This window comes from Felis catus, chromosome B2 (genome assembly GCF_018350175.1).
Source record: "Felis catus isolate Fca126 chromosome B2, F.catus_Fca126_mat1.0, whole genome shotgun sequence".
NCBI classification, from domain to species: domain Eukaryota; kingdom Metazoa; phylum Chordata; class Mammalia; order Carnivora; family Felidae; genus Felis; species Felis catus.
Window position 1 is genome coordinate 41,634,086 of NC_058372.1, and position 25,192 is coordinate 41,659,277.

The following is a 25,192-nucleotide window of genomic DNA, read 5'->3' on the forward strand; positions in this document are numbered from 1 at the left end:
AGTGGAGAGTGGACTGGGGCAGGACATTCGGCTGGTGTGCCCCAGTAAGGCCATCTGGTCTAAATAGCTGCGGTTCCAGCAGCTGGTCCCCCCTACTCCCCACCTTCTGTGTGCCTCTCCGGTTACCCCAGTCCCTTCCCGGGTCCCCTGGACCTCCCCACAATCTAGAACCCTGGGGTGTTACATGTGGCCCGGCCTCTGCCCCCAGCTTTATGTGAAGTAGTGCCTGAGCCATAAATGGTGGTTACATATTTTGGCCACCACTCTCAGCTGGGGTGTGGGGACTGGTCCTCGTGGAGTTGAGCAGGGCCAGGTCCTGGGACTTGGGGAAGCTAGCAGCAGACACAGCAGCCTGGACCGTGCCCTACCTCACCTCTGCTGACACTTCCAGCTGTGTTTCAGAAGGATATGGGTCTGAGTGGGTTGACATCCAGGGCGATGTAGGCAGGACCATCCCTCCAGGGGCCCCCAGGGGAGCACGGTTCACACCAGCTGTGCCCTCTGCAGGGCGCTGCCTGGAATGAGGGAGCCCCTTCATGTGGGAAAGAGAAGCAAACAACCAAACCCTGGGCCGAGCAGCTGACCTGCTCCACACGCATAGGACCCCTCCCTGGCACTGCCTGGCTCCCCATTTAGCCGGTCAGCTCTTGGGGGGCTGAAGCCCCACTTCTCCTAGAGGTGCCTGGCTCAGGGCTTTGCCCTGATGAAGTGAGTGAGTAGCCCTTGGAGAAATAAAAAGGGCACCAAGCTGTGAGTCAAGAAATCCGAGCTCAGGTCTTGCCTCTCTGTAGCTGTATGGCTTTGGACCACTCTGGACCTCATTTTGCTCATCTGGTCGGCGAAGGGATTTTCAAACTTCTTCAGTAGTGGAGCCTTTTCTTCCAATGAAATCTCAAGTGAAACGCCAACAAATAAGGCAGATAAAACTGGGTGTGCTGTGTCTGCCCATTCCCGCAGCCTTCCCCCCCCCCCCCCCGCCCCGTCTCTTAGGACCTCCCGAGGCTCCCAGGAACCTGGCTGGTCTGATGTTCTCCTGACATGGGTACCTCTTGACCAATTGTCTGCTTCACCAGTTATCTTGAGGATATTAGGCCAGGCTGCTACTGGAAGCTGAGGGGAGGTCTCCCCCACTCTCTGTGGCCTGCCCTGCACTTCTGGGTCTGGGAAGGCAGGCAGGATGGTGGGAGTGCCTTCTCTCATGGGGCCAATCATTAACTGACTTTATCTTTGTGAACCATCCTGGGGGTGGCCTGGGTCATGGGCCAAGCTTCTGGCCCAGGCTGAAGGGGTCACTGGGAGAGGAGGGAAGGGACCCTTCCTGTTAAGAGGCGGGATACCTGTCTCTTTCCCCACCCCCCCTAGGATTTTCCTGAGGAACCCACAGTGTAGCCAATTCAGTGACAACCTGGTGACACAGTTGCTCTGAAGAGGTTGTGACACAGTTGCTCTGAAGAAAGGCTAAAGAAGGAACGAAGCCGACATATCCCTCACCCCTAGTCATCTCTGGCATCTCCCTTCCTTCCTTCCTTCCTTCCTTCCTTCCTTCCTTCCTTCTCTTTCTTTCTTTCTTTCTTTCTTTCTTTCTTTCTTTCTTTCTTTCTTTCTTTCTTTCTCTTTTCCTTCCTTTCCTTCCTTCCTTCCTTCCTTCCTTCCTTCCTTCCTTCTCTCTCTGCCTCCTTCTTCTCATTCTCCTCCTCCTTCTTTTTTTTTTTTTAAGTTTATTTATTTATTTTTTTGAGACAGAGAAAGAGAGCACAAGAGGAGTGGTAGAAAGAATCCCAAGCAGGCTCCACACTGTCAGCACAGAGCCCGATGCAGGACTTGAACCCATGAACCGTGAGATCATGATCGGAGCTGAAATCAAGAGTCAGATGCTTAACTGACTGAGCCACCCAGGCACCCTTTCTTCTTTACAGGGAGATGGGATAAACCCATTTCCCTAATTTTTTTCTGTTTGACTTTAGTCAGATGATAGTGAGTTTGTGTTCTCTGAGTTTGCTCACTCATGGGGGTAGGGACAGAGAAAGGGAAGGGAAGTAACATGTATGTGATACTTGCTTTAGACCAGGAGCTTTGCTTATATTCACAGTCTCCATTTATTTTCTTACTACCCTGGGAGGTACAGCACCACAACTCCCACTTCACAGATGAGGAAACCAGGGCTCAGGCAGATGATGTGACTTGTTCAAAGTCTCCAGGCTTGGATGGGTGGACCAAGATTGAGTCCAGCCTGTGTGGCTTTTTCCATTACATGCCATGGGGGTGTAGGGGTGGGGCAGGGTAGCTGGTGGGGGCTTTTCACAGTGAGGATTCACCAAGCCAATGTCTTTTCAAAAAGGACAGAGATTCTAGTGTCCCAGGTAGGAGAGGAAGCAGTTCCCTACCTGCTGGGATTGGAGACGTTCCCTGGAACCACATCTCCTCTCCACCACTTGGTACTGTGCCCCAGATTTCACCCATCTTTGAATTAAGCATTGTCCTCTCCAAGGGGAGCCTTTCAAAATACACAGCCCCCTGGAAGATGTGACATTTTATATAAGTGATCTCAGTTGGAGCGTTTGATGGAGCTGTAACAGAGCCTTAAAGCTTAGGGAGTATAACCTCATGCTTTTACCTAGGAGGATCTTGAGGTCCAAAAAGGGACTGACTTGGCCAAGGTCACACGGCATGCAGCAGACTTGACTTCTCCTGGTGCTGTTTCCAGGTCTCTGCATGTCTGTGACAGGCAGACAGGAGACCTCTGGGCACCTGTTGGGGGGTAGGGAGGGGACAAAGCTGGAGAAAACCTCTTTCTGCTTTGTGCCCTGCCCCAGCTGAGTGGCCCTGTGCTTGTCATGGGCTGGTGTCCTCTGCCCTCTTCCTCTCACTCCTGGGCAAACAACAACAGTGCTAAATGTGCAAGCTGGACCTACCTCTAGTGTCTCCTTGTTTGTTTAAATTCTCTGGCAGAGACATCCTGTCCCAGAGGGCGGGGAAATCAGTGTGGGGCTCACCCCCTGAGGGAGCTGCATTGTCCCTGTGGGCTTTGGCTGGGAATGTTTCTGAAGAAGCCCTAATCCCCTGCCCTACCTAGCCTCAAAGTCTCTATCACCCCCAGAGGAGTACTGGGAGAGCCTTGTGAGCCATCAGAATCCTCCAGACCTCACTTCCCCTGCCTGCTCTTTATCCCTGTCCACTCAGCGGGCCAAACTCTGCTCTTCTATCTACACTCAAGTGTCCCCTCCTCCAGGAAGCCTTCTCCTACTCCCAGCAGTTACAGTGGCCCCCTCAGAGAGGTTTTATTTTCAGTTTACCCTGTGGTTCTTCCAGACAGAAAGCCCCTTCCACATTGTTGTAGCCCCAGGGCCCAGCCAACTCTGCCTTCATAGCACCTTGTGCCTCTCTCTTAGGGCCTCTTTCCTAATCCACCTGCCAGTGCAGCTGTGTGGATACCTGTCCGCATACAGCGACTCTCCAAGGCAGGCATTTGCACTCCTGTCTTACAGACAAGGGGTCAGAGAGGCTGAGTAACTCGCCCGAGGTCACTGAGCTAAAGAATGGCAGCCAGGAGTGCCACTTGTGTCCATTTGGATCCAAAGGCCCTGCACTTTCCACTGCCTACTACGGTGTCCCTGTATCTCCTATAGTCAGCACGGTGTCTGATGCCTGGTCGGCCTTGGGAAAGAGCCACGATGGGACAAGGCTCCGCTCCCAGGCAGGGCCCAGGTCTCAAGGGAGAGTACAGCTTTAGGACCTTAGTGGCCACCTCTTGCCACCACTCTTCCCAGCAGAGGGGCCCCCTCCAAGACTGAGTGGGGGTGTATGAACAGGAGCTGCAATGGGCAGGATGGGGGCCAGATTTTGAGGGGTAGCAAAGACTGGGTGTCAGGAAGTGAACATGTCTGGGGCTGGCAGGGAGAAGCCATCCAGGGGCTGTGAAACTGAGGCCTGTAAAGGACAGGCATAGACTTGGCTGATAGGGACGAGGACTGGCGTGGGCCGGCGTGCTCCCCCCCCGCTGGTGACCCTGCCCCGCGCCTCTGCCCCTTCTCCTGCTTGCTCGCCATCCCTCTTCCCTCCCCTTTTTCAGACTGACTTCTCTGGGGGAGTTACCCTCTTGGGCTTTCTCCACTCCAATCTCGCTACCAGTCAGCATCTTTGCCTATCATGACCCCACGTCAAACCTCCAGCTCCAGATTGGGGCGCGAAGTTGGGAGAGAAAGGGGCCCTTCTTCCTTGCTTTTGCTTTGTCTTTCCATTGGTTTGTTGCCAAGACATAGTGGGAGAGAAAGACCTAGTGATAGAGAGAGGAGAGGGGTGGGGGGAGAAAGAGACAGAGACGGAGAGATTGACTTACCAACGGAGAGAGGGAATTGAAGGGAACCACTCCAATTCTCTCTCCTTCAATCCAACACGTTGGTATTCCTGCCCTTCCAGTGGATCCGAGCTGTGTCCGGTTGGGTGTCTGGGAGTCAGGGGATGGTGTGAGGGAGGAGACCTTTCTTCCATCACAGCGGAACCACCTGGAGAAATGTTTGGGCAACAGCAAGAATCAGCAACTCTCTCCTCTCCCTGTTTCCTCACTTCGGAGGGGCTCTGTCCCTTCATCCGAGGGTTTGGAGGTTAATCGCCCACACCCACAGAGGCAAGAGCTTCCCTGAACATCGGAGTAACAGGACGTTAGGACAAAGTACAACTATTGTGCCTTGGGCCTCATCACTACTTCTTTTGTCTGGGGCCACTGTTGGCTCCTGGCCACCTTTCACGCTCTTCTCTACCCCCACCCCCACCCCTCTCCTCACTTCCCCCTCACCTGGAACACCTTCCCCTTCCTCTTTGGCTCCTTGTGAACTGTCTCAGAGCCATAAGCTGAGACTGCCCTGGTCCTGAGGTGGGGCCCTCTGAGTGGGGCAGAGGATGCCCTTGGAGGGGACCCAGCACGACCTCTGTCTGGGCTGCTCTCTGCTCCGTGCCTCACCGCCCCCCCCCCCCATGTTGTTAGGTGACCTTGGGTCCTTCTGTGTGCTTGGGATTCTCTGGGGGTTCAGTGTGTCCTGGGACTCCCAGCCCTTCAGCGACCTGCGGAGGGAGCATGTTGGGGGGATTAAGTCTGTCAGAGGAGATGGTGCTGGAGAGACAGGATGTGGTCTACCGATTGTTGATTTGCATGCCTGATTCTGTGTGCTTCGTCCCCTTTTTTGGCGACCCGGGTGTGTCGGGCTCTCAATGCGATGCTCACGTGGGCACTGGCCGGGTATCGTACATCATTACAGCGTATTGTCGGGAAAGCTGGTGACACCGCCCTGGGGGATAGCATCCAGAGTTGACCCTCCTCTGAGTCACCACCAGGCTGTGTCTCTGAAATGAAGGGCGGGGCTGGGAGACCCCTCCCCACCCCAATGGAGCCTGCTCAAAAGCTCCTCAGGTCAGGGTGCAGTTCGGCCCCCTCATTCCCTTGGTTCCCTGGGCCAAGCCCACAGAGGGAATCTCACATAGGTAGCTGAAACACACCTTGCTGAATACCACCAAGGGGGATGTTTGGGTCAGTTTGGGGAGAGCCCTGGGATTATTATGACAATGACACCCACCTCCACCTTGGAACCCCTCCATTCTCCTCTCAAATTCAGGGTCTTTTACTATGACCCCTTCTTCTGGCCCCTGAGGGGCCAGGGAAGGCTGAGGTGAGAAGGATGCCGTGGAGGGGACCAGGGTGAGCCCCTGCTCGTGTTGCTGGGAGACTCTGTCCTGGGCTCTGCCTGCTCCTTTGCTCTGCAGGGGTGAGGGAGGGGATCTCTGCCAAAGCCCCCACACATCTTGTGCTCTGGCTGCACTAGATGTAGACCAGGTTGGAAGGAGGATGTTTAAGGGCTTCGCTTCTATCTTCCATGCAGAGCTTGGAGCATGGAGCTTAGGTAAGGAGGGGGGCCCTGAGCCAGCAAATAAACATTTCCTAACTGGAAAGAGACCTCGTCCCTGTGCTGGGGAGCCTGCCAGGTGGTTCAGGCAGGACTGGAGGCATGAATGATGGAAAGGGTAGGATGGGATGGGGGTGGGCAGCCCTTCTGCTCATAGGGGCATCAGGACACCAGTCGTGTGGAACTGGGCTACTAAAAAGGTAACCTAGCACCATGTGCTGAGGCAGGGGGTTGGCTGAGTAACCTCCCTGGATCGTTTGGTCAGTTTGGGGGATGCCGTCACAGTCCAGTTCTCAGCCCCGGCACTCACAGAGGCTACATCAGCCCTGGGCCTGGCACTGATCTGGATTCATAATGAGACTGGTTGGTCCCTCTCTTCCCTCAGGTATCAGAACCCCCTCTTTGTTCCCTGGGGGGAACCTGGGAGCTATTGGGTCAAAGCCCAACCAGGAATTTTTCCAGGCTGGTTCCTATATGCAAGGGTGGGGTGGGGGGCCTCGGGAGCACTCAGGGAAGACCGGGGGAGTTGGGGGAGAAGGGAGCTTTGAAGGAAGGGGGGGACTGGGGGAAAGAGGAGAGGGGCTGCCAGCTGGGAGAAGTAGGCAAGGGACCCTGGGGGTCTAGGGGTACCAAGGAGAAACCCCAATTCTGTTCAGAAGATGAGCTAAGAGCCTGGGCTGGGGCTGATAGAAGGCTTGGCCCCCAGCCTGGTGGGAGCTCCGGGCAGCTGGCCTACAGACGTTCCTTAGCGTTGGTGAGTAGGTTTGAATCATCACTTAGGCCCTGGCCTCCATCCGCCCCCACCAGCCCCCTGGCCTCAGTTCCCTGGCAACATCTGGGGTTGGGGGGGGAGAGCAGGAACAAGGGCTTCTGTCTGCCCGGCTGCCTCTCCCTTTGGGCTCTGCCAGACTCCACAGTGCATACGTGGGCTCCAACAGGTCCTCTTTCCTCTGGGCCACTGACTAACCCCAGAACCACACGGCTTCCCATTTTCAGCCCCACAAACTTAGTGCCAAATAATTTTCCCCAGGAAAGTCTCCCTGGACACTTCCCAAAGGACCCCAGTCACCCCAGTCTGTTGGCTGTAGCTCACTCTGATGTCAGCAGGCCAGATGAGGTCTCCAGATGGGCACATTGTCCACATGGGTACATCATGTCTCCTGTGCCCAGCATTGGGCTCGCTGCACACGGGTCCATTCGAGTCCCAAACACGCCTCTGTTAGGGAGGTCAGAAACGAGGGAGTCAGGGGTAGTGTCCCTCCACCCTCTTCCTGAAGCCCATTCCCTCTTAAGTCAGAGCTGGGGTGTGCAGGCAGTAGTCACTAGGGGGCGCTCGGCCACCACAGGGAAGCTGGTGAACTTGGGAGAGCAGCGTCTGCGTGTGAGTGAGGACGCGTGTGTCAGTGTGAGTGTGTGTGTGTGTGTGTGGGGGGGCGGGCTGAGAGTGCTGGAGTGGGAAGAAGGCCAGGGGTCACCCCAGGATTCCAATAGATCTGTATGTCCTTCTCCCCTCCCGTCCCTATCCGACTCCCTGCCCGCCCCGACGCCCCTCCCTCCAATATTCCCAGCAAAGAAGGAATAGCTCTCGAGCCCTGTCCGCACATAACCTCACTTTCCTGTTCCCTTCCCCCCAATACCACGCGGGCGTGTGTGTGTCTGGGCAAAGGGGGGCGGATGGGTAATTTTCGGGCTGTGAACCTAGGTGGGGGTCGAGCTTCCCCTTTACGGGTAGGGGGGCAGGCTTTGCTACACGTCCCAGGGGAAGGCCCGAGGGGCACGCGGGGCAGCGGGAGAGGCGCCGAGACTGGGCCTGTCCCCGCCCCCAGGGCGTTCCAAGGGCGGGGTCCAGGCGGGGACAAGCCGGGTCTGATTTTTAAGCGGCCGCTAGTGGTGAGGAGCGCAGAGGCTTGGGGCAGCCGGGCTGCGAGGAGGCCGCGGCGCGGGGGGCGAGTGGAGCCGGCGGCAGCGGCGCTGGGTCGGGAGGCGCAGCGGCGAGGCGGACGAACCGGCGGGGTCACTAGCCAGAGGTCTCCGCACTGGAATTCGATATTCATTTACCCAGGGTTTACCCTCCTCTTTTTTTTCGTAAGCAATTTTAAATATCCACATTTTTTCCCGTTTTAATTTATTTTTGCTTCCCATTCCCCGCTTAAATCGGGCCGACCGTTTGGGGAGATTGCTCCTTTACTTCTCCAAATCACTTCGGATTTTGGAAACCAGCAGAGAGAAGAAAGAGGTAGCAAGAGCTCCAGAGAGAAGTCGAGGAAGAGAGAGAGACGGGGTCAGAGAGCGCGCGCAGGCGAGCGAGCAACGACAGGGACAGGGGCAAAGTGAGTGACCTGCTTTTGGGGGTGACCGCCAGAGCGCGGCGTGAGCCCTCCCCCTTGGGATCCTGCATCGGACCAGCAGCGCTGACGGACAGACAGACAGACACCGCCCCCCGCCCCAGCGCCCACCTCCTCCCCGGCCGGCGGCCGAGGGTGGACGCGGCGGCGAGCCGCGGGCAAGAGCCGGAGCCCGCGCCTGGAGGCGGGGTGGAGGGGGTCGGGGCTCGCGGCATTGCAGTGAAACTTTTCGTCCAACTTCTGGGTTGTTCTCGCTCCGGAGGAGCCGTGGTCCGCGCCGGGGCAGCCGAGCCGAGCGGAACCGGGAGAAGTGCTAGCCCGGGCCGGGAGGAGCCGCAGTCGGAGGAGGGGGAGGAGGAAGAAGAGAAGGAAGAGGAGAGGGGGCCGCGGTGGCGACTCGGAGCTCGGAAGCCGGGCTCATGGACGGGTGAGGCGGCTGTGTGCGCAGACAGTGCCCCAGCCGCGCGCGCGACCCAGGCCCTGGCCCGGGCCTCGGCTCCGGGAGGAAGAGGAGCCCGCCTAGGCGCCGAGGAGAGCGGGCCGCCCCGCAGCCCGAGCCGGAGAGGGAGCGCTAGCCGCGCCGGCCCCGGCCGGGCCTCCGAAACCATGAACTTTCTGCTCTCTTGGGTGCATTGGAGCCTTGCCTTGCTGCTCTACCTCCACCATGCCAAGGTAAGCGGCCGTGCCCACCAGGCGTCGCGGGCCGCTTCGAGCGCCTCTCCCCGCTGGGGACGTGCGTGCGAGCGCGCGCGTGGGGGCTCCGTACCCCACGAGGGTCCTTGGGCACCGGGCGCGCGGCTACCCCCTCAATCCTCGTACGTGTAGGGGGAGGGGGCGCGCGCTAGGTGGGAGGGCACCAGGATAGAATCTCACCGCCCACGCGGGCCCTGCCCACCCACCAGAGTCACCGCACGTACGATCTGGGCCGACCAGCGGAGGGCGGGAGCCGGAGGAGGAGGCCGAGGGGGCTGGGCTTGCGCTGCCGCCGGCGGCTGAAGTTTGCTCCTGGCCGCTGGTCCCCGACGAACTGGAAGTCCGGGCAGCGGGGGCGGGAGCCGGAGCCCAACGGGCAGGGGGGTGCCCAGACCTTGGACCGAGGGAGGGCTGAGAGCGTGGAGGGGGCAGGGCGCGGGCGAGAGAGGGGGCTTGCTGTCACTGCAGCTCGATCTCTTCGGCCCTCGCCACGAGTTTGAGAAAAGTTTCGGGGTGGATTGCCGAGGGGACCCCCGGTCTCCGCCGGGCCACCTGCGCCAAGGCACCCCCGCCCGTCCCCGCTCGCGTCCCGCTCGGTGCCCGCCCTCCCCCGCCCGGCCGGGCGCGCGCGGCGCGGAGCCGATTACATCAGCCCGGGCCTGGCCGGCCGCGTGTTCCCGGAGCCTCGGCGGCCCGAGCGGGGAGCCCCGGGCGGCGAGCGGCGCCCCTCCCCCCGCCGGCCCTCCACGGGAAGGTGACCTCTCGAGGTATCCCTAGCCAGAGGATCTGGAGAATCACCCCCCCCCCCCACCGTCCCCAGCCCCTAGCCCTCTCCTGTGCTAGGAGGAAATTTCTTGACACCCCTTCCCCATTTCTTCCCTAAAGTGGAGAGAAGCCCCTGCCACCTTTCTACTTTTCACTACCCTCTGATGAGAAGACCCGTGTAACCCGCCTCTGACCCCAGAGGCCAGGGAAAGGATGATCACTGTCAGAGGTCGGGGTGCAAGGGCCCACCCTGGTGCTTTGTCAGACTACCTAAAGTCCGGACTCGGTGACAGTCTGCTTTGCTCCCCTCCCCCACACTTCCGAGCTGTGCCTTTAGCTTTTATGGGGATGGGCTAAGGGAGGAATTAAATAGTGTCATTATTCCACTTTACACTTTTTGGAAAAATGGCTTAAATTTTGCTGTGATATGGATAGTGTGGGACCAGCTTTCCCCGCACCTTTGGAAGGAGCTCCTGCCAGCCTTGCAAGCACACTTTGTCCTGGTGAAATGGGGGGTGTTGGAGCAGGAGCAGGTGGTTTTTTGGAACTCCAAACTTGCCCACCCAACTTGCTTCTCAAAGTCACCGAAGGGGTCCTTTTATGCTCTTCTCTTGTACCTTCCCTCAGCCAGAGTCCCCTTGGAGAGAGGCAGAAGGAAGGAAATGGGCTGGGGTCCCTGCTGCCACCCTGAGTTCCTCAGACCCTGGCACAAAGGCCTTGGCTCCAGGCCTCCAAGGAGGGGGGGGGGGAGGGGGAGGAATGGCAGCCTGGCCACACTGTGACCTTCAGAGGCCCCCAGAGAAGGGCACCTGGCCTCTCCCTGCCTAGAGCCACCCCTCCCCGTGCCCCCTGGCCTTAGAGGGGGTTAAGAAGAAGTTTCTGTCCCCTTTCCTCATTGGGGCCTAAGAGGAGCGGAGGACATAGAGAGAACGTTGGCAGAAGGAAACCAGAGGGTATCGTTGGGATGGGTGAGGGGCAAAGTGGAGACTCCAGGGGGTCCCTGAGGGAGAGCTGCAATGGAAGTCTATCCAGCTGGGATCCTGGAAACTGTTACCTGACCTTGGCCCTAGGGACAAGGCTGGGGGATCTGGGGTGCCCTGGGGATGTGTGGGAAGGAGACAGACAGACAGACAGACAGACAGTGAGACTCTGTCAGGGGGGTCTGCAGTTCCATGGGCCGGAGTACAGTTCTGCTGCTGGGGATCTGCCCCCAAAGAAGGGCAAGTGAGGTGGCCAGCTGGTGAGAACCAAAGGCCTCCTTGAAGGGCTGGGAGAAGCCTTTGCCTGCTCCTAGCTGTCAGGTCCACATGGTTGGGCTTGTTGACCTTCACAGCTTGTGGGGAGGGGAGGAATGATCTCGTGGGGGTGGGGAGGGATGGGGAGGATAGGGGAAGCCTCGGGCCTAGGAGGTGCAGGGGGCCCCCTAGGGGCTGGGTAGGGCTAAGGCATAGAAGGCTTTCCTGGCTGCCTTTGAGGAGAGTACACAGCCAGGTGAGAGGGGCTTGAGACCCCCCTCAGTCTGGGAGGGAGAAGAAACCAGAGAGTGAGGTGGGAGTGTGAGGCTTGGGGCTCTGGAGATACGTTCAGGCTCTGGGGAGATTTGTGTGCTGGGAGCAATGGGCTCTCCCCTCCTGCAGGGTTTCCTCCCTGGTTTTACCATCTAGACAACCTGTGGGTTTGCTGAATATACCTGAGGATATCTGCTGAATGTTCCCGAGGAAGGAGGAGTTTGGATGGGGGAGGGTGGTTGGCGCCCTTCGTTCCTCTGCACCCCCCCGCCCTCCCCAGCACCAGCTCACCCTGGTATTTGTCATGTCAGCAAGAGAAGGTCACCATGTTGTTTTTCTTGCCCCCAGTCTTTCCTTCCTGCCTCAGTCCAAATTTGTCCTCCTATTTGACCTTAATACTTATCGTGGCTTTGGACCAGGGAGTCAGGGGTCTGAGAAAATGAACTCAGCAATGGACCGTTGTGGCCAGGGGTGTGTGTGGGCGGGGGATGGGGAGTGGGGGGGAGCTGGGAGGGAGGTAATGTGGGGAAGGGGCGGGGACCTGGACAGCACAGCATTCGGGTGTTTTTCTCCTGTATTTTTAGTTTCCCACCCCCCAATATCTGCTTAGTTTCTTTCTTCCTTCAGAATTAGAGCAGTGCAGGGGGGGAGGGGATGCTCTGTGCTGTGGGGAGCCCTGCAGGTGCCTTGTTCCACCCAGCAGCCTTGGAGAAGCCAGAGGCTGCTGCCTGGGCAGGTGGCTGGGCCTTTGCATCCTGCTCATGCCCGTGTTTTGCTCTTTGTTTTGTCCTCAGTGGTCCCAGGCTGCACCCATGGCAGATGGAGAGCACAAACCCCACGAAGGTGAGTCCCCCTGGCTCTTGGGTGGGGTACCTGTCTCCCCAGCGGATGGGTGGGGAGGACCAATTCCTTTCTTTCAGGGCTATGGGGGCAGGAAGGGGTGCAGGGATGGGGATCAAGAAGGGAAGAGGGGAGCACCATGAGAGTAACCCTTTGTTCTGGAGGACTCTCTTTCCTAGTCAGGCCTCTGCTACAAATAGGACGTGTTGCCTTTTCCTTCTGCTCTTTCCAGTAAAATTTTACTTGGAGAGGCAGCCGTGAGCACAGACCAGGAAGGCAGTGTTCAAAGATCCCCGGTGTCAAGGGAGGTGTCCCTTGTCCCACCTGCCCTCAGGGGAGGATGGGTATTCTCTGTCACATCCAACCCAGCTGCATCACACCTGTGGGGCCTCTGTGGAGGGGGCTGTGACCCTTGCTGTCCGGCGAACTAGCTGTGCGTGAGCTGGAGGTGCAGGGGGGCCCCACCTCGTAGGACCCCTCCCCACAGTCTGCATTCCTTAGCGGGTGGAGAGAAGGCCCTACAATCTCCTCTGCCCTCTGGGTGGGATAGGTTTAGGTGCTGTGAACTTCCCTCCTGGGCCAGCAGAGGGCTGGCTGTAGCTCCCAGGTGCCCCGCCCCCTGCCCAACTAGAGTCCGCCTGCCTTTTGTTCCTCTGTGGTTTGGAGCAGGGACCCTCCCATTTCTCCAGGGAAGCCCTGGCTCTCCCCCAACACTGAATGCGGCCTCTGCTTCAGCCTGGGGGAGGAATGCCTGATGCCACTCCCCCAGCTCCCCCCCCCCCCCCAGGAGAGAAGGCCCTGGGGTCTTCCTTGGGGCGCGTTTTCTGACCCAAATCCAGCGTGGCCCAGGGTAGTGGCCAGGGGCGGTGTTTGCACTCCCTGGGCCGGTGGTGATGCCCAGCCGGTTCTGCCTCCTTCCCTCAGGAGCTCTTTCCTTGGCCCGGGGCCTTGCTTCCCAGCCGCTCCACAGCTTGTGCCACTCACAGCTCCTGGCTCCCAGTGTGTGCCTACCCGCCATCGGTCTCTCGGTGGTCTCTGTGGTCTGGGAGAGGCAAGCAAATGGTCTTTGTTTGCTTGGGGAAAAGATTGTCTTCAAGAAATAAGGAAAAGCAAGACAGCTTGATGTTGGAGTAGACGTATGTTTATGGCCTGTGCAGAAGTGGGACGGTTTTCCTTAGAGGCAGTGGCTGGGGTGTGAAGGGTTTGGGTGAGGTTCTCCCCTCTACCTTCCTCCGCCGCACGGCCCTTAGGGATTCCAGGGAGCTTTTCCAAGGAATTCCTCGCCTGTGTCTTTTTAGCTTCAGCTGGCCCAGGCCAGACCTTTCTGCTTTCCTGTCTTGGGTGGGGCCCCAGACCTGGCCACCTGTGTCCCCAGCCATAACACAGTGTCAGGTCAAGAATTCTTCAGTCATCTTCGATATAGACTTGGATTAGAAAAGGGCTTCTTCAGATCCCTGGGCTTCATTCTTTTTGAAGGTGCTTTGCCTTAACCCCTCTGAGGGTGGAGGAGAGAATTCTATGCCTGTTGTCTGCATAGGGGAAGTAGATCTCAGGCAAGGCCAGGGACTATCCTGCTGTTGTCACAACTGTGGCCTTCCCCTCAAGCTCCCAAATTTCAACCCACCTATTGTGTATATGCCCCCCAACCCTGCTCCCTGGGGCTCATCTCCCTCTACCCTCTGGAGGGAGGAGGAGGCTCAGCTTGTTTCTGGGAGAGGCAGGCTAGGGGGTGGCCCTTCACATGCCTTGGTGAGGTTCCAGACTGTTACCTGGGCTGAGAAAGAATGCTTATTTACAGGGCTGGAAAGGGAAGACAAAACCCCACATTTCAGCCTCGCTCTCAGTGTCTTTAAACATGCCCCCCCCCCCCCCCACCAACCCATTTACACAGATGTGCAGTCTGAGGCCCAGAGAGGGAGGAACTGGCCCAAGGTTACACCAAGTCATGGCCTGAGCTTGGACTACTTCATGGCCTGGGTGCTGCTCCTTCTTCCTGTGCAGGGGAAATACATTTCAGGGACAGGATTACTGTGTGGTGTGTGCGTGTGTGTGTGTGTGTCAGAGAGAAAGGGAGAGAGGGAGAGTGGCAGTCTGGGCCACAATTTGGAGTCCTCAGTCCAGGTCCTGATTGCATCTATTCTCAAGGACCCCGCCCCTGTGGCCTAGAATTACCCCTTCATGCTCCAGTGCACCCCAGGCTCCACGGCCGGCCTGGGAAGCTGTCTTTACCCTGCTCTCTCCCTCCAGATCAGCTTCTAGAAACGCTCCGTAGCTGCAATGGCAGCACCGTTTTTTCCATGATGCAAGCAGTTTGCCCTCTTGGGCGGGGTTATCGGTGGCTGGCAGGGCCTGCACAGTGTGCCCACCCACTGCCACCTGCTGATTCCCGGGCCGGCCCAGGCCCTGTGCTGATGCTTACTGCTTTCCCAGCCTGCGTCTGGGGAGGGGTCTGGCAGGTGGCACAGCGCCCCCTGCGGTGCTTCCCCTCTGTTTTCACACGATGTCGCTTGCCTTGGGAAGGCTTCCATGGCAGAACTGATTTGAACTCTAACACTTAGTGAAGTGTGGCCTTGGGGCGAGTTACTCAGCCTCTCTGAACCTCCAGTTCCCTCTTGGTAAAATGGGCCTCCTACTGGAACCTGATGGTGTCGTGCGGGGAGAGTTGTTGGCCATGAAAACTATGGGCTACTGCACACCTTGCTCAGCATATAATAAGTGCTCATTAATTGGCTGTTGGGGTGGAGGGTGGTGTGGCAGAGGTCGTAGGAAAACGGGGAGTAGGTTTGCCAAGCTGGCTGTTGCTCCTTTCACGGGCAACTTAGATCACCCCTCAACAAGTAAACTCGTGCTCGAACTATGTCCTGGCATCGAGGCTGACCCAAGAATGCGCTCGGCTGTCATGGCGAGGCAGCGGGATCACATGTGGCCGGTTATCTCTGGCAGAACCTGACAGCCTGGTGTGATCTTTGGAATAAAACCAGGCCTTCATCAGTGCTGATGGTGGAAAGCTTAGGGAAGGATGCCAACCACAGCCGGAGGGACTTAGGTTAGAGTTTTGGAAGGACCGGCCCGAAAGTGGGTACCTCTCACAGGCACTCTGAGGGGCGGCCTTCCCAAGCTGGGCGGAGTTAGGAGCCGGCCATCTCTCGTGTGACCTGCTGGGCTCACGTGTCACCCCATCCCACGCAGTGGTGAAGTTCATGGATGTCTACCAGCGCAGCTACTGCCGTCCCATCGAGACCCTGGTGGACATCTTCCAGGAGTACCCTGATGAGATCGAGTATATCTTCAAGCCATCCTGCGTGCCCCTGATGCGATGCGGGGGCTGTTGCAATGACGAGGGCCTGGAGTGTGTGCCCACGGAGGAGTTCAACATCACCATGCAGGTGGGCATCGGCAGGGAGTGGGGGTGGGAGGGGGGGTTAGACTTGGGGAACAGGTGGTCCCAGGCCCTTTGCTGGGCAGCTCTTGAGAGGAGGAGCCAGACGTGACTTGCTCCGCTCCTGCCCCTGAGTCCGTCGCAGGGACGTGTGGGGGAGTCTTGCTTTCTTTGGAGAAAAAGATGCCTACATTCCCCAGTCCCACAGGGGCTGACGCCTGTGACAGGAGGCCTTCTCTTCCTCTCTTGGAGGAAGAGGGCCCTTCCTCTTTGGGGGCTCTATCTGGGAAGCTGGATGAGCCTGGTCCATGGAGAGGTTTAAAAGCCAGTTGTTTGGTGCTTCGCAGCGACAGGGCACATCGCAGCTTGAACAGGGTGGGAGGGAGCTCTGAGACCCCAGGGAGGGTGGCTCTTGGGTAGCTACCAGGGATGAGGGTAAAGCCTAGAGGAAATAAAAGGAGGGGAGGGATTGGGACCGGTGAGAACCCAGGACCTGAATTCCCAGCCTGGCCAACCCGTGCAGCCATGTCTGCCCTCAAGAAGAACAGGGGCTCCTTGAGATCAGCAGGGTTGGGGACGTTGGGGTGGGCCCGAGGCTCTTTCTGGTGGAGCCCCTGGTCCCTCCTACCTCTGTCCCCCACCCCTGCTCTGTAGAACCCCTGGGTGCTGAGTGGCAAGAGCCATGGGGTGTCCCATCTGGGTATGGCTGGCTGGGTCACTAACCTCTGTGATCTGCTTCCTTTCCCTCTAGATTATGCGGATCAAACCTCATCAAGGCCAGCACATAGGGGAGATGAGCTTCCTACAGCATAGCAAATGTGAATGCAGGTGAGGATGGGGTCACGGGCTCATTCGTTCAGCACGTGGCGGCGGGGTTGAGCACGTGCCACGTGTTGGCCCATGTCCACCTTCCCACTGTGGCACCTTGGGCGACTTTAATCTTACCTCACTGTGCCTCCGTGTCTACATCTGGAAACGGGCATAATAACGCTAGGTACCCCATAGCGTCGTTAGAAGGATTAAATGCGTTAGTTTGCGTCAAGAGATTAAAACTGCGTTGATATGTCATAGTAGTATGTGACTCTTCTTGTTGGTCTCATCACCATCTCAACCCTTCTCTGTTTTGTTCTTCTCTTTTTCTCTGCCCGCTGCAGACCAAAGAAAGATAGAGCGAAAGAAAAGTAAGTAGCCATGACTTTAGCTCCTCTCCCTCTCCTTGGCCCGTTATCTTGGTTTGGGGTTCTTGGCTTCCTCTGTCGGAGGGGGGGGGGTGTGTGGGGGGGGTCTGATGGCTTCACTGGGTCAGGGAGTTGGTCTCCTGAGGACTTGTGGTGGTAGTAGTGGGATTGAGCAGACTCGAGGATTATGTCTCTAGAATTAGGGACAAAACCCAGCCTGGAGCCTGGAGCTTCCTTTGGAAGAGACAATGCATTCCAGGTCTCCGGGCCATTCCTGGCCGGGACTTGAAGTTTTGGCGTGTCAGGGGGCAGTGTGGACACTGGGTCCCTGGCTTGCTCTAGTCTCCCATCACCCACCGCAGGGGGAGGGAGTAGGTGACAGAGAGACCTTTTGTGTGCCAGGGGAAACGGCCTCTTACGGCGGCTGCTGTGGTGGCGCAGTTGGACTTGGGTCCGGCTGAGATGTTTCCTTGGTGATGCCCTCCTGTAGCAGTGAGGCAGGCCAGAGACACTCAGCCCTCCTGGCCAGGGAGAAGTGAGTTGAATGTTGGTCATTTTCTGAGGCTTCCAGTTGCTCAGTGTGGAGGGTTGGGTCAGGATGGAGCAGGGGGGCATAGTCTGGGGGCAGTGAGGCTTCAAAACTGGGTGAGCAACGGGCAAGGGGGCAGGCCTGCGGGGAAAGAGAATGAGAGAGAGCACCTGTGCCCTTCCCTCCCCCACCTCACCATCCTGTCTGCCCCCAAAGCTCTAGGGACATAGAAACTCCTAGGCCCCAGCCCCTTACCTCTTCCCTAAGTCCCCAACTTCCAGAATTGCTGTGGCTACCAGAGCAGTGGTTTGGGAGAGCAGGCTCAGAGAGAGAGAGCGAGAGAGAGTGAGTTTGTGTGTGTGTGTGTGTAGACCTTCCCCTTTCCCAGTGCTTTCTCCTGGAGGGAATAGTCTGGCCCTTCTTCTCAGTGCCTTCCCCTCATTGCTTCCCCATGTGGCAGACATTCTGGGCATCCTCTGGCCTGGCAGGTGTGGAGAGTGCTGGTTCCCTTGAGGGGGACAGGCTTCAGCCTGCCCCCCTTGCCGGTTTCCCAAATGCCTGCTTTGCCCACAGGGAGAGTGGGGGGCTCGCCTGGGCTCGGAAGAGAGTCTGGTGAGATGGTGTAGCAGGCTTTGACAGGCTGGGGAGAGAACTCCCTGCCAAGTAACGCCCAGGCTCCTCCTCCCATGCCTCCCTAACTCCCACCCCACCCTACCGCCTGCCTGGGGCTCTGAGGGCACCCGTCCCCGCCTCTCGGCCCAGGGTATGGCTGGGCAGGCTGGCGCCTTTCATGTGCCGCCCTTGGTCTTGTGCCAGCTCCCAATGTAGCTCCCCCCCCCCCCCACGCTGGGATTTGCAGAGGCGGGGCCCCTGGAGGGACCCCTTTGCTGTTGCACTGGGAAATGAAGGCAGGTGCCTGAAGCACAGCCTGCCACCCCCCACCCCTGCTCCCATCGCATCAAGTCTCTGCCCTCCCCAAACTCTGGCCTAACTTTTACAGTCCCCGACCTTCAGGGTCACACTTGCACAGGGTTCTGGACAAAGATCCTGCCCAGGGAGCTTTGTCCCCTGCCAGGAGCTGCCAGGAGCATGCAGGCCTGTGGGTCCTGTGCCCTCCACCCAGCCTCTGCTTCCCATCCAAGCATTGCCGGAGGCTGGGTTGGCCACCCTAGGGTGGCCAAAACGAGAAGAAGGAGCCATTGAGTGTCTGCTACCCCAGCCTGTGCGTGCGTGTTCGTGCGCAAGCTCTTTCCTGGAGTCCCCTAGCCTCCCGATGCCTCGTTCCGGGAAGTGTGCCCTCCTCACTGCTTCTTTTCCTCTCCCCTTCCCCCTCGCTCTCTCTTTGTCTGTCTCTGTTTTTTTATTTTCCAGAAAATCAGTTCGAGGAAAGGGAAAGGGGCAAAAAAGAAAGCGCAAGAAATCCCGGTATAAATCCTGGAGCGTGTACGTGGTGCCTCCGCTGTCTCATTGCCTGGAGCCTCCCTGGCCCCCAATCAAAGTCCCGCCTGCAGGACCCCCTAACCCTGCCCCTGCCTTCCTCTCCCGGCTTTCCTCCTCCTCTCCCCCCAGTGTCTCTCTCTCACTCTCGCTCCACTAATTGGCACCAGTGGCTAGACCTGGTGGTGGTGGTGCTGGTCCGGGGTCGGGGTGGGCAGGTGGGCAGAGCGGGCCTGGGGGATTCAAGGAGGGGACACCGGCTTGGCTGGGCACCACCTTTCTCTCACCCACTGGGCACTGGTGGCGGGCCCACGTTGGCACGGGTGCCAGGCACTGGTGCCTGCTCACCCAACTGGTTTCCACTGCTCCAGGCTTCTGCACTTGTCTGGAAGCTGAGGGTGGTGGGGAGGGCAGACGTGGCACGAGGAAGGGGCGCGAATGACGTGAGGCAGTGTATTGTCATCTGAGGGTGGGGTCAGGCACCATACGGCAGCCCCTTCTCGTGGATTTGGGGCCTCTGGAGGGGAGCCCCCTATTCTGGTCGAACCCACGGCACCCACAGAAACCTCCCTGTCGGTTTGGAGGCTCTTCCTCTGGGTCGGAGGCTGTGGTGCGCCCTTTGGTCACCAGTGGCCTGGCCGTGGGCGCTGCCTCCGGGCTTGGCCTGCCGACATATGCCACTTCGGCCCACCTTTGGTGGAGGGGCCTGGGCGTGAGTCCTTGCACGGGGAGAAGGCGGCTCAGATTGCTGTCGCCAGCAGGTGGAGAGTCAATGTGTGCTCCTTCTGGGGTGGTGGCTGTTGGGGGCCCTGTGGCTCAAGGCTTGTACTTGTCCCCAGGGGACAGCAGTCCCCTTATGGTGGCCCTCTCCTTGCACTCTCTGCCCATCTATGTCTGCCTCTTCCTGCAGGCAGGCTTCCTAGCCAGTGCTGCCTCTTTCCGCCTCTCTCTCTGTCTTCTGCTGCAGCACTTGGATCCTTCCAGGGCATGGAAGGGTATGGGGGCCAACAAGCTGGGTGGGGGCGTAGCTGCAGACTGTTAGGGGGTGTTGCATGGTTTTTTTTTTTTTTTTTTCTCTCTCTCTCTGCTGATGCTCTAGCTTAGATGTCTTTCCTTTTGCCTTTTTGCAGTCCCTGTGGGCCTTGCTCAGAGCGGAGAAAGCATTTGTTTGTACAAGATCCGCAGACGTGTAAATGTTCCTGCAAAAACACAGACTCGCGTTGCAAGGCGAGGCAGCTTGAGTTAAACGAACGTACTTGCAGGTTGGTTCCCAGAGGGGGAGCGAGTCAGAGAGGGGCTTCACACAGAGACCGGGAGAGAAAGGAAGAGAGAGAGAGTGCGCACGGGCGCATCTGAGAGGGGCCAGCTGCTTGCTCGGCTTCTAGCTGCCTGCCTGGTGACTGACCTCTGCCTTCTCTGCTCGCAAGGCCCCTGTGGTGGGCAGCAGGTGCTGGCCTGGCCTGGGAGGGCCTGTTCAGAGGTGGCCCTGGTTGCCTGAGGGGGCAGGCTGGTGTGGCTTAATGTGATGGTGTGGACGCAGGCTGAGTGTTGTGTCCTGTGGTCCTGAGGTGTCCTGTGGTGGCTGTTGGTCCTGATGTCGTTAGTACTACCTTTGCTGCTAGTATCGGGGGCCCTTCCTGGTGCGGGGGACGCTGCCGTCTACCAAGTGCAAACACTCTCGGGGGCCTTGCCACCACCCTCTGGAGTCCGCACCGCTGGGCATCTCATCCACTCGGTGTCTCTCATAGGGGCAGGTCTGAGTCCCTCCTAGACTGGGGTCCCAGAGAGCACAGGCTCTGGCTGTTGGTTTAGGGTGGTTAAGATATTTAACATTTGGGGACACTAGGTACCTTTAATACTCCAGTAGTCATGGTGACAGCCTCAAACAACCCACATATTTCCAGATGCCCCCAGGATGGGGTGGGGGTGGGACGTGCCCACTTTCCTTTTTTTTTTTTTATGTTTATTTATTTATTTCTCAGAAACAGCGAGTGCGAGCGGGGGAGGGGCAGAGAGAGAGGGAGACGCAGAATCGGAAGCAGGCTCTAGGCTCCGAGCTGTCAGCACAGAGCCTGAGGCAGGGCTTGAACTCGTGAGCCATGAGATCATGACCTGAGCCAAAGTTGGACGCTTTAACCGACTGAGCCACCCAGGCGCCCTGGCGTGCCCACTTTCCTGACATTAGATTGTGAACTCCTCACGGCAGGGCCTGGCTTTTATTCACCTGTGTAACCCTCCAGGCCTCTGTACCACTGTCCTTTGACCACAGTGAGGACCTAGAAAGTGGCAAGTGTGCAAGTGAATATATGACTGAGTTCAGGGGGGAAGGTCAGGAGCGCAGAGCCCTGACAGTTTGGCTGGCAATCTTGATGCCTTGAAGGGAGCTTGTACCAGTCCGGCCTGGGCACAAAGGCTGGGAGCCCTCTGGGCCAGTGTAAACTTCACCTAGTGGGGGGCTTATGGGGACTCCTGGGCAGGGTCAGGGTACCCCCAGCTAGTCCAGATGTTCTATTATCAAAGTTCTTAGAAGGTGCTTGCCCCCCCCCCCCCCATGTTCGTGTGGCTTGTGGATGTTCTGGGGGCGCTGGGGATGAGGCCCTGGGGTGTTTGTGCAGACTTCTGTCTGTCTTGGTAGTAGGTGAAGACAGGAAGTGTATATGAGTGCTGGGCTTGGGCTCTGCCCACCTCCAGGGTCTGATGAGGGGTCTCCACATGCCCCAGGGGCCTCAGGGTAGATAAGGGACTTGTCATTTTAGGATTTCTGTGGTGATGATTCTGCAGAGAGATGTCTGGGATGGGGTGTCTGAAGTGACCTGGGGGCTGACAGAAGTCACCCCAACCTCTAGAGCCCTCCCCCGTAAGGGGGAGCTTCAGTACCCCAAATTGGAGGCTTAGGATCCTCATTCCCAGGCTCTCAGAAGGGCAGGGCCAGTTGTGATCTCTCATAGTAGAGAAGGTAAAAGATAATCAGCCCAGGAGCCAGGGGCATGACGAGAAAGTTCTTGGCGTCCCCTCTGCTTAGACAGGAGCTTTCACAGTCGATGATCGTCTCTCCCCCACCATCAATTACACAGCACATGGGAAAGGAGGGGCACCCCGGTACCTGAGGCCTGCTGCTGCCAACATGCTCAAGAAAGATGGGGCCTGCAGCCGGAGCCTGGAGGGGAGGGCGTGGTGATGGGAGATGTGTCCCTCCCCGCCTCTCTGGCTCCTGCTCCCGTGGGAGCCTCACTTTCCTGGGGGCAGCCCCATCCCTTGCTTGGGGTCCTCTCCCCACTCTGTTGTCCAAACCAGCCCCATAGAGGCAGAGCTGAAGCCCCTCTTTCTGCGGGGACTCTTTGTTGACTAACTCGGTCCAACTTTGGTCACCACTAGCTCTGAAATGTCAAGTGGGGACTGTTCTCTAGTTCGTGCTCATTTGTTGCCTGTGATGAAATGTCCCCTCGTCCTTGTCTTGTCTCGACTAGACTGTAAGCTCTGGAGGGCAGATGGGAGTCTGGACGTAGCTACTGCTCCAGCGGGGCCTCCGTGGGCAGGGGCTGGCTCTCCCCTCAACGCTGGGCTCCTCCGGGCAGAACGATGCTTTCACCTTCCTCTCTGCTGCAGGGACTCGGGCTCCCAGGAAGGGGAGGCTGCCTGCCTCACCGCCGCGTCCCCTCGCCTGGCCCTAACCCCCGGCCTCTGTTTCCCATCTTCCCGCAGATGTGACAAGCCCAGGCGGTGAGCCGGGCTGGAAGAAGGAGCCTCCCTCAGGGTTTCGGGAACCAGACCTCTCACCAGGAAAGACTGATACAGAACGACTGACACAGAAACCACGCCGCCGCCACGACCACCACCACACCGCCATCATCGTCAACAGAACAATCCTTAATCCAGAAACCTGAAATGAAGGAAGAGGAGACTCTGCGCAGAGCACTTTGGGTCCGGAGGCCGAGACTCCGGCAGAAGCATTCCCGGGCAGGTGACCAAGCACGGTCCCTCTTGGAATTGGATCGCCATTTTATTTTTCTTGCTGCTAAATCACCAAGCCCGGAAGATTAGAGAGTTTTATTTCTGGGATTCCTGTAGACACACCCACCCACATACATACATTTATATATATATATATTATATATATAAAAATAAATATATATATTTTATATATATATAAAATATATATATTCTTTTTTTAAATTAACATTGCTAATGTTATTGGTGTCTTCACTGGATGTATTTGACTGCTGTGGACTTGAGTTGGGAGGAGAATGTCCCCACCCAGATCCCAACAGGGAAGAGGATGGGAGGAGAGACTCTGGCATGATCTTTTGGTCCCTCTCGGGCAGGCCAGGGTCCCCTCCCCTGCCCAGAAGCGTGCATGGCCAGGGCATGGGGGCAAATTTGGCCTGCTTTTGGGAACACCGACAAACCCAGCCCTGGCCCTAAGCCTCTACCCCGAGTCACATGGACAGACGACAGGTACAGGGACGAGGACGCTGGCTCTGACCAGGAGTTTGGGGAGCCTCAGGACACTGCTGTACTTTGGGGATCCTCTCCACATGCTGCACGGGCATCTTGCCCCCAGGGGCACTGCCTGCAAGATTCAGGAGACTGGGCAGCCTTCACCTCGTCTTCACTTGCTCTGAGATGCCCAGGAGGCTGCTGACAGATGTCTTGGCGAAGAGAAGAGAGACATTGATGGAGGAAGGGCCGCCTGGTGACAGCTTGTCCTCCAAGGGAAGGGCCTCCTGCCCTTCCCGGGTGCAGCCCAGGAGGGCCTGATGTCCTCAGACCATTGAAACCACTAGTTCTGTCCCCCCCCCAGGAGACCTGGCTGTGTGTGTGTGAGTGGTTAACCTTCCTCTGTCCCCAGACCCGACCCTTCCCGCGGCACAGAGAGACAGGGCAGGATCCACGTGCCCACCGTGGAGGCAGAGAAAAGAGAAAGTGTTTTATATATGATACTTATTTAATACCCCTTTTTAATTAGAAATTAAAACAGTTAATTTAATTAAAGAGTAGGGTTTTTTTCAGTATTCTTGGTTAATATTTAATTTCAACTATTTATGAGATGTATCTCTTCTTGCTGTCTCTTGCACTCTTATTTGTACTGGTCTTTGTGTATAAAATTCATGTTTCCAATCTCTCTTTCCCTGATCGGGGACAGTCACTAGCTTGTCCTGAACAGATATTTAATTTTGCTAACACTCAGCTCTGCCCTCCCCTTTTCCCTGGTTCCCCACCACACATTCCTTTGAAATAAGGTTTCAATATACATCTACATACTATATATATATTTGGCAACTTGCGTTTTTGTGTATATATATATATATATATATATATGTTTATGTATATATGTGATTCTGATAAAATAGACATGGCTATTCTGTTTTTTATATGTAAAAACAAAACAAGAAAAAATAGAGAATTCTACATACTAAATCTCTCTCCTTTTTTAATTTTAATATTTGTTATCATTTATTTATTGGTGCTACTGTTTATCCGTAATAATTGTGGGAAAAAGATATTAACATCACATCTTTGTCTCTAGTACAGTTTTTCGAGATATTCCGTAGTACATATTTATTTTTAAACAACAACAAAGAAATACAGATATATCTTAAAAAAAGCATTTTGTATTAAAGAATTTAATTCTGATCTCAAAGCTCCTCCTGGTTTCTCCTTCTCCATTGGGTCCTTGTTCTGGACTCCCTCCTGCCCCCTTTCCCTCCTCCCTTGGGGAAAGTGGCATTTTGTCTTAGGTCTGGGAAAAGGGTCCCAGGTAGGTAGGTGATGGCGTGGCCCATCTTGTTGTGCTGGGGGCCAGGGTGCTTCCATTCTGGCTGAGCTGGTCCTGGGGGACCCCGTTCACCCTCTGCCATGATGTGGGGGGGATGGGCTCTGAAATGGGGGGACGGAGAGACAGCACCTTAGACAGGAGCAAGGGCCTACCGGGAGCAGTGCTGCCTTCAGGAATCACATGATCCAGGCCCGGTCCTTTGGTTGAGGAAGGAACCGGCCATGTGTGTGAGCTTACTGCCCCGGGGGACAGGAGAGGGCTGAGTTTGGCTATGTGGCCTTGGCTGCAGTAGGCTAGGGAGTGGTAAGGGGGTGCTCACGGGGGCCTGTGACTCCACGGTGTTGTTAAGCTTTACATAGAGGGTCCGGGAGTTCCTTGAGCCCTTGGGAAATGGACTCACAGCCCTGGTTGTTCCTGAGAGGACTCCCCACCCCGTCTTGCTGCATAGGCCCTTTTCTCCTGCGGTCCTGGCCAGGGCAGAAGCTGTCTGGGTCTTTGGCATTTATGAGCAATGCTACCAAATCCATTTCCTCCTGCCTCTCTTTTATTCCTTCAAATCGTATTTACTGGGCCAGCTACCACACTAGGGGCACGGATGCTGTTATAAATAAGATGATTCTGCTCCTCAACGATCTGGTGAGGGTGGGTGGGCGAGGAGTCACAGAAACAGTCTATAAATCTGTCAGTAGAAAGATACATAAAACGTGAGGGGGCATCTGATCCAGCTCGGCTGAATCTGGGGTCTTCTCTTGACCTGACCTCTTGGTAGCCCCATAAAGAATGGGCAGGAGAAGACAGAGCAGAGAGGGGGGAGGTTGAAGTAGATGGTCCAGGCGGAAGGGATGGTA

The 25,192-nt window shown here is 57.1% G+C and overlaps 1 protein-coding gene across 2 annotated transcripts; it reads left to right on the forward strand.

The window, feature by feature from the left end:
- The first annotated feature begins 5,880 nt into the window (after positions 1 to 5,880).
- VEGFA (vascular endothelial growth factor A) lies at positions 5,881 to 24,202 on the forward strand. Of its 2 annotated transcripts, XM_045057004.1 has the most exons (10): positions 5,881 to 5,891; positions 7,188 to 7,299; positions 8,135 to 8,911; positions 12,000 to 12,048; positions 15,235 to 15,431; positions 16,176 to 16,252; positions 16,579 to 16,605; positions 18,503 to 18,574; positions 19,699 to 19,830; positions 22,271 to 24,202. In XM_045057004.1, the coding sequence occupies exons 1-10, from the start codon at positions 5,881 to 5,883 to the stop codon at positions 22,290 to 22,292; spliced, it is 1,476 nt and encodes a 491-aa protein (XP_044912939.1). In that variant the 3' UTR covers positions 22,293 to 24,202. The 2 variants fall into 2 exon arrangements, with proteins under 2 accessions (XP_044912939.1, NP_001009854.1); NM_001009854.1 differs by lacking the exons at positions 5,881 to 5,891; positions 7,188 to 7,299; positions 18,503 to 18,574 and having other exon boundaries at positions 8,844 to 8,911; positions 22,271 to 22,299.
- The last annotated feature ends 990 nt before the right edge of the window (positions 24,203 to 25,192 follow it).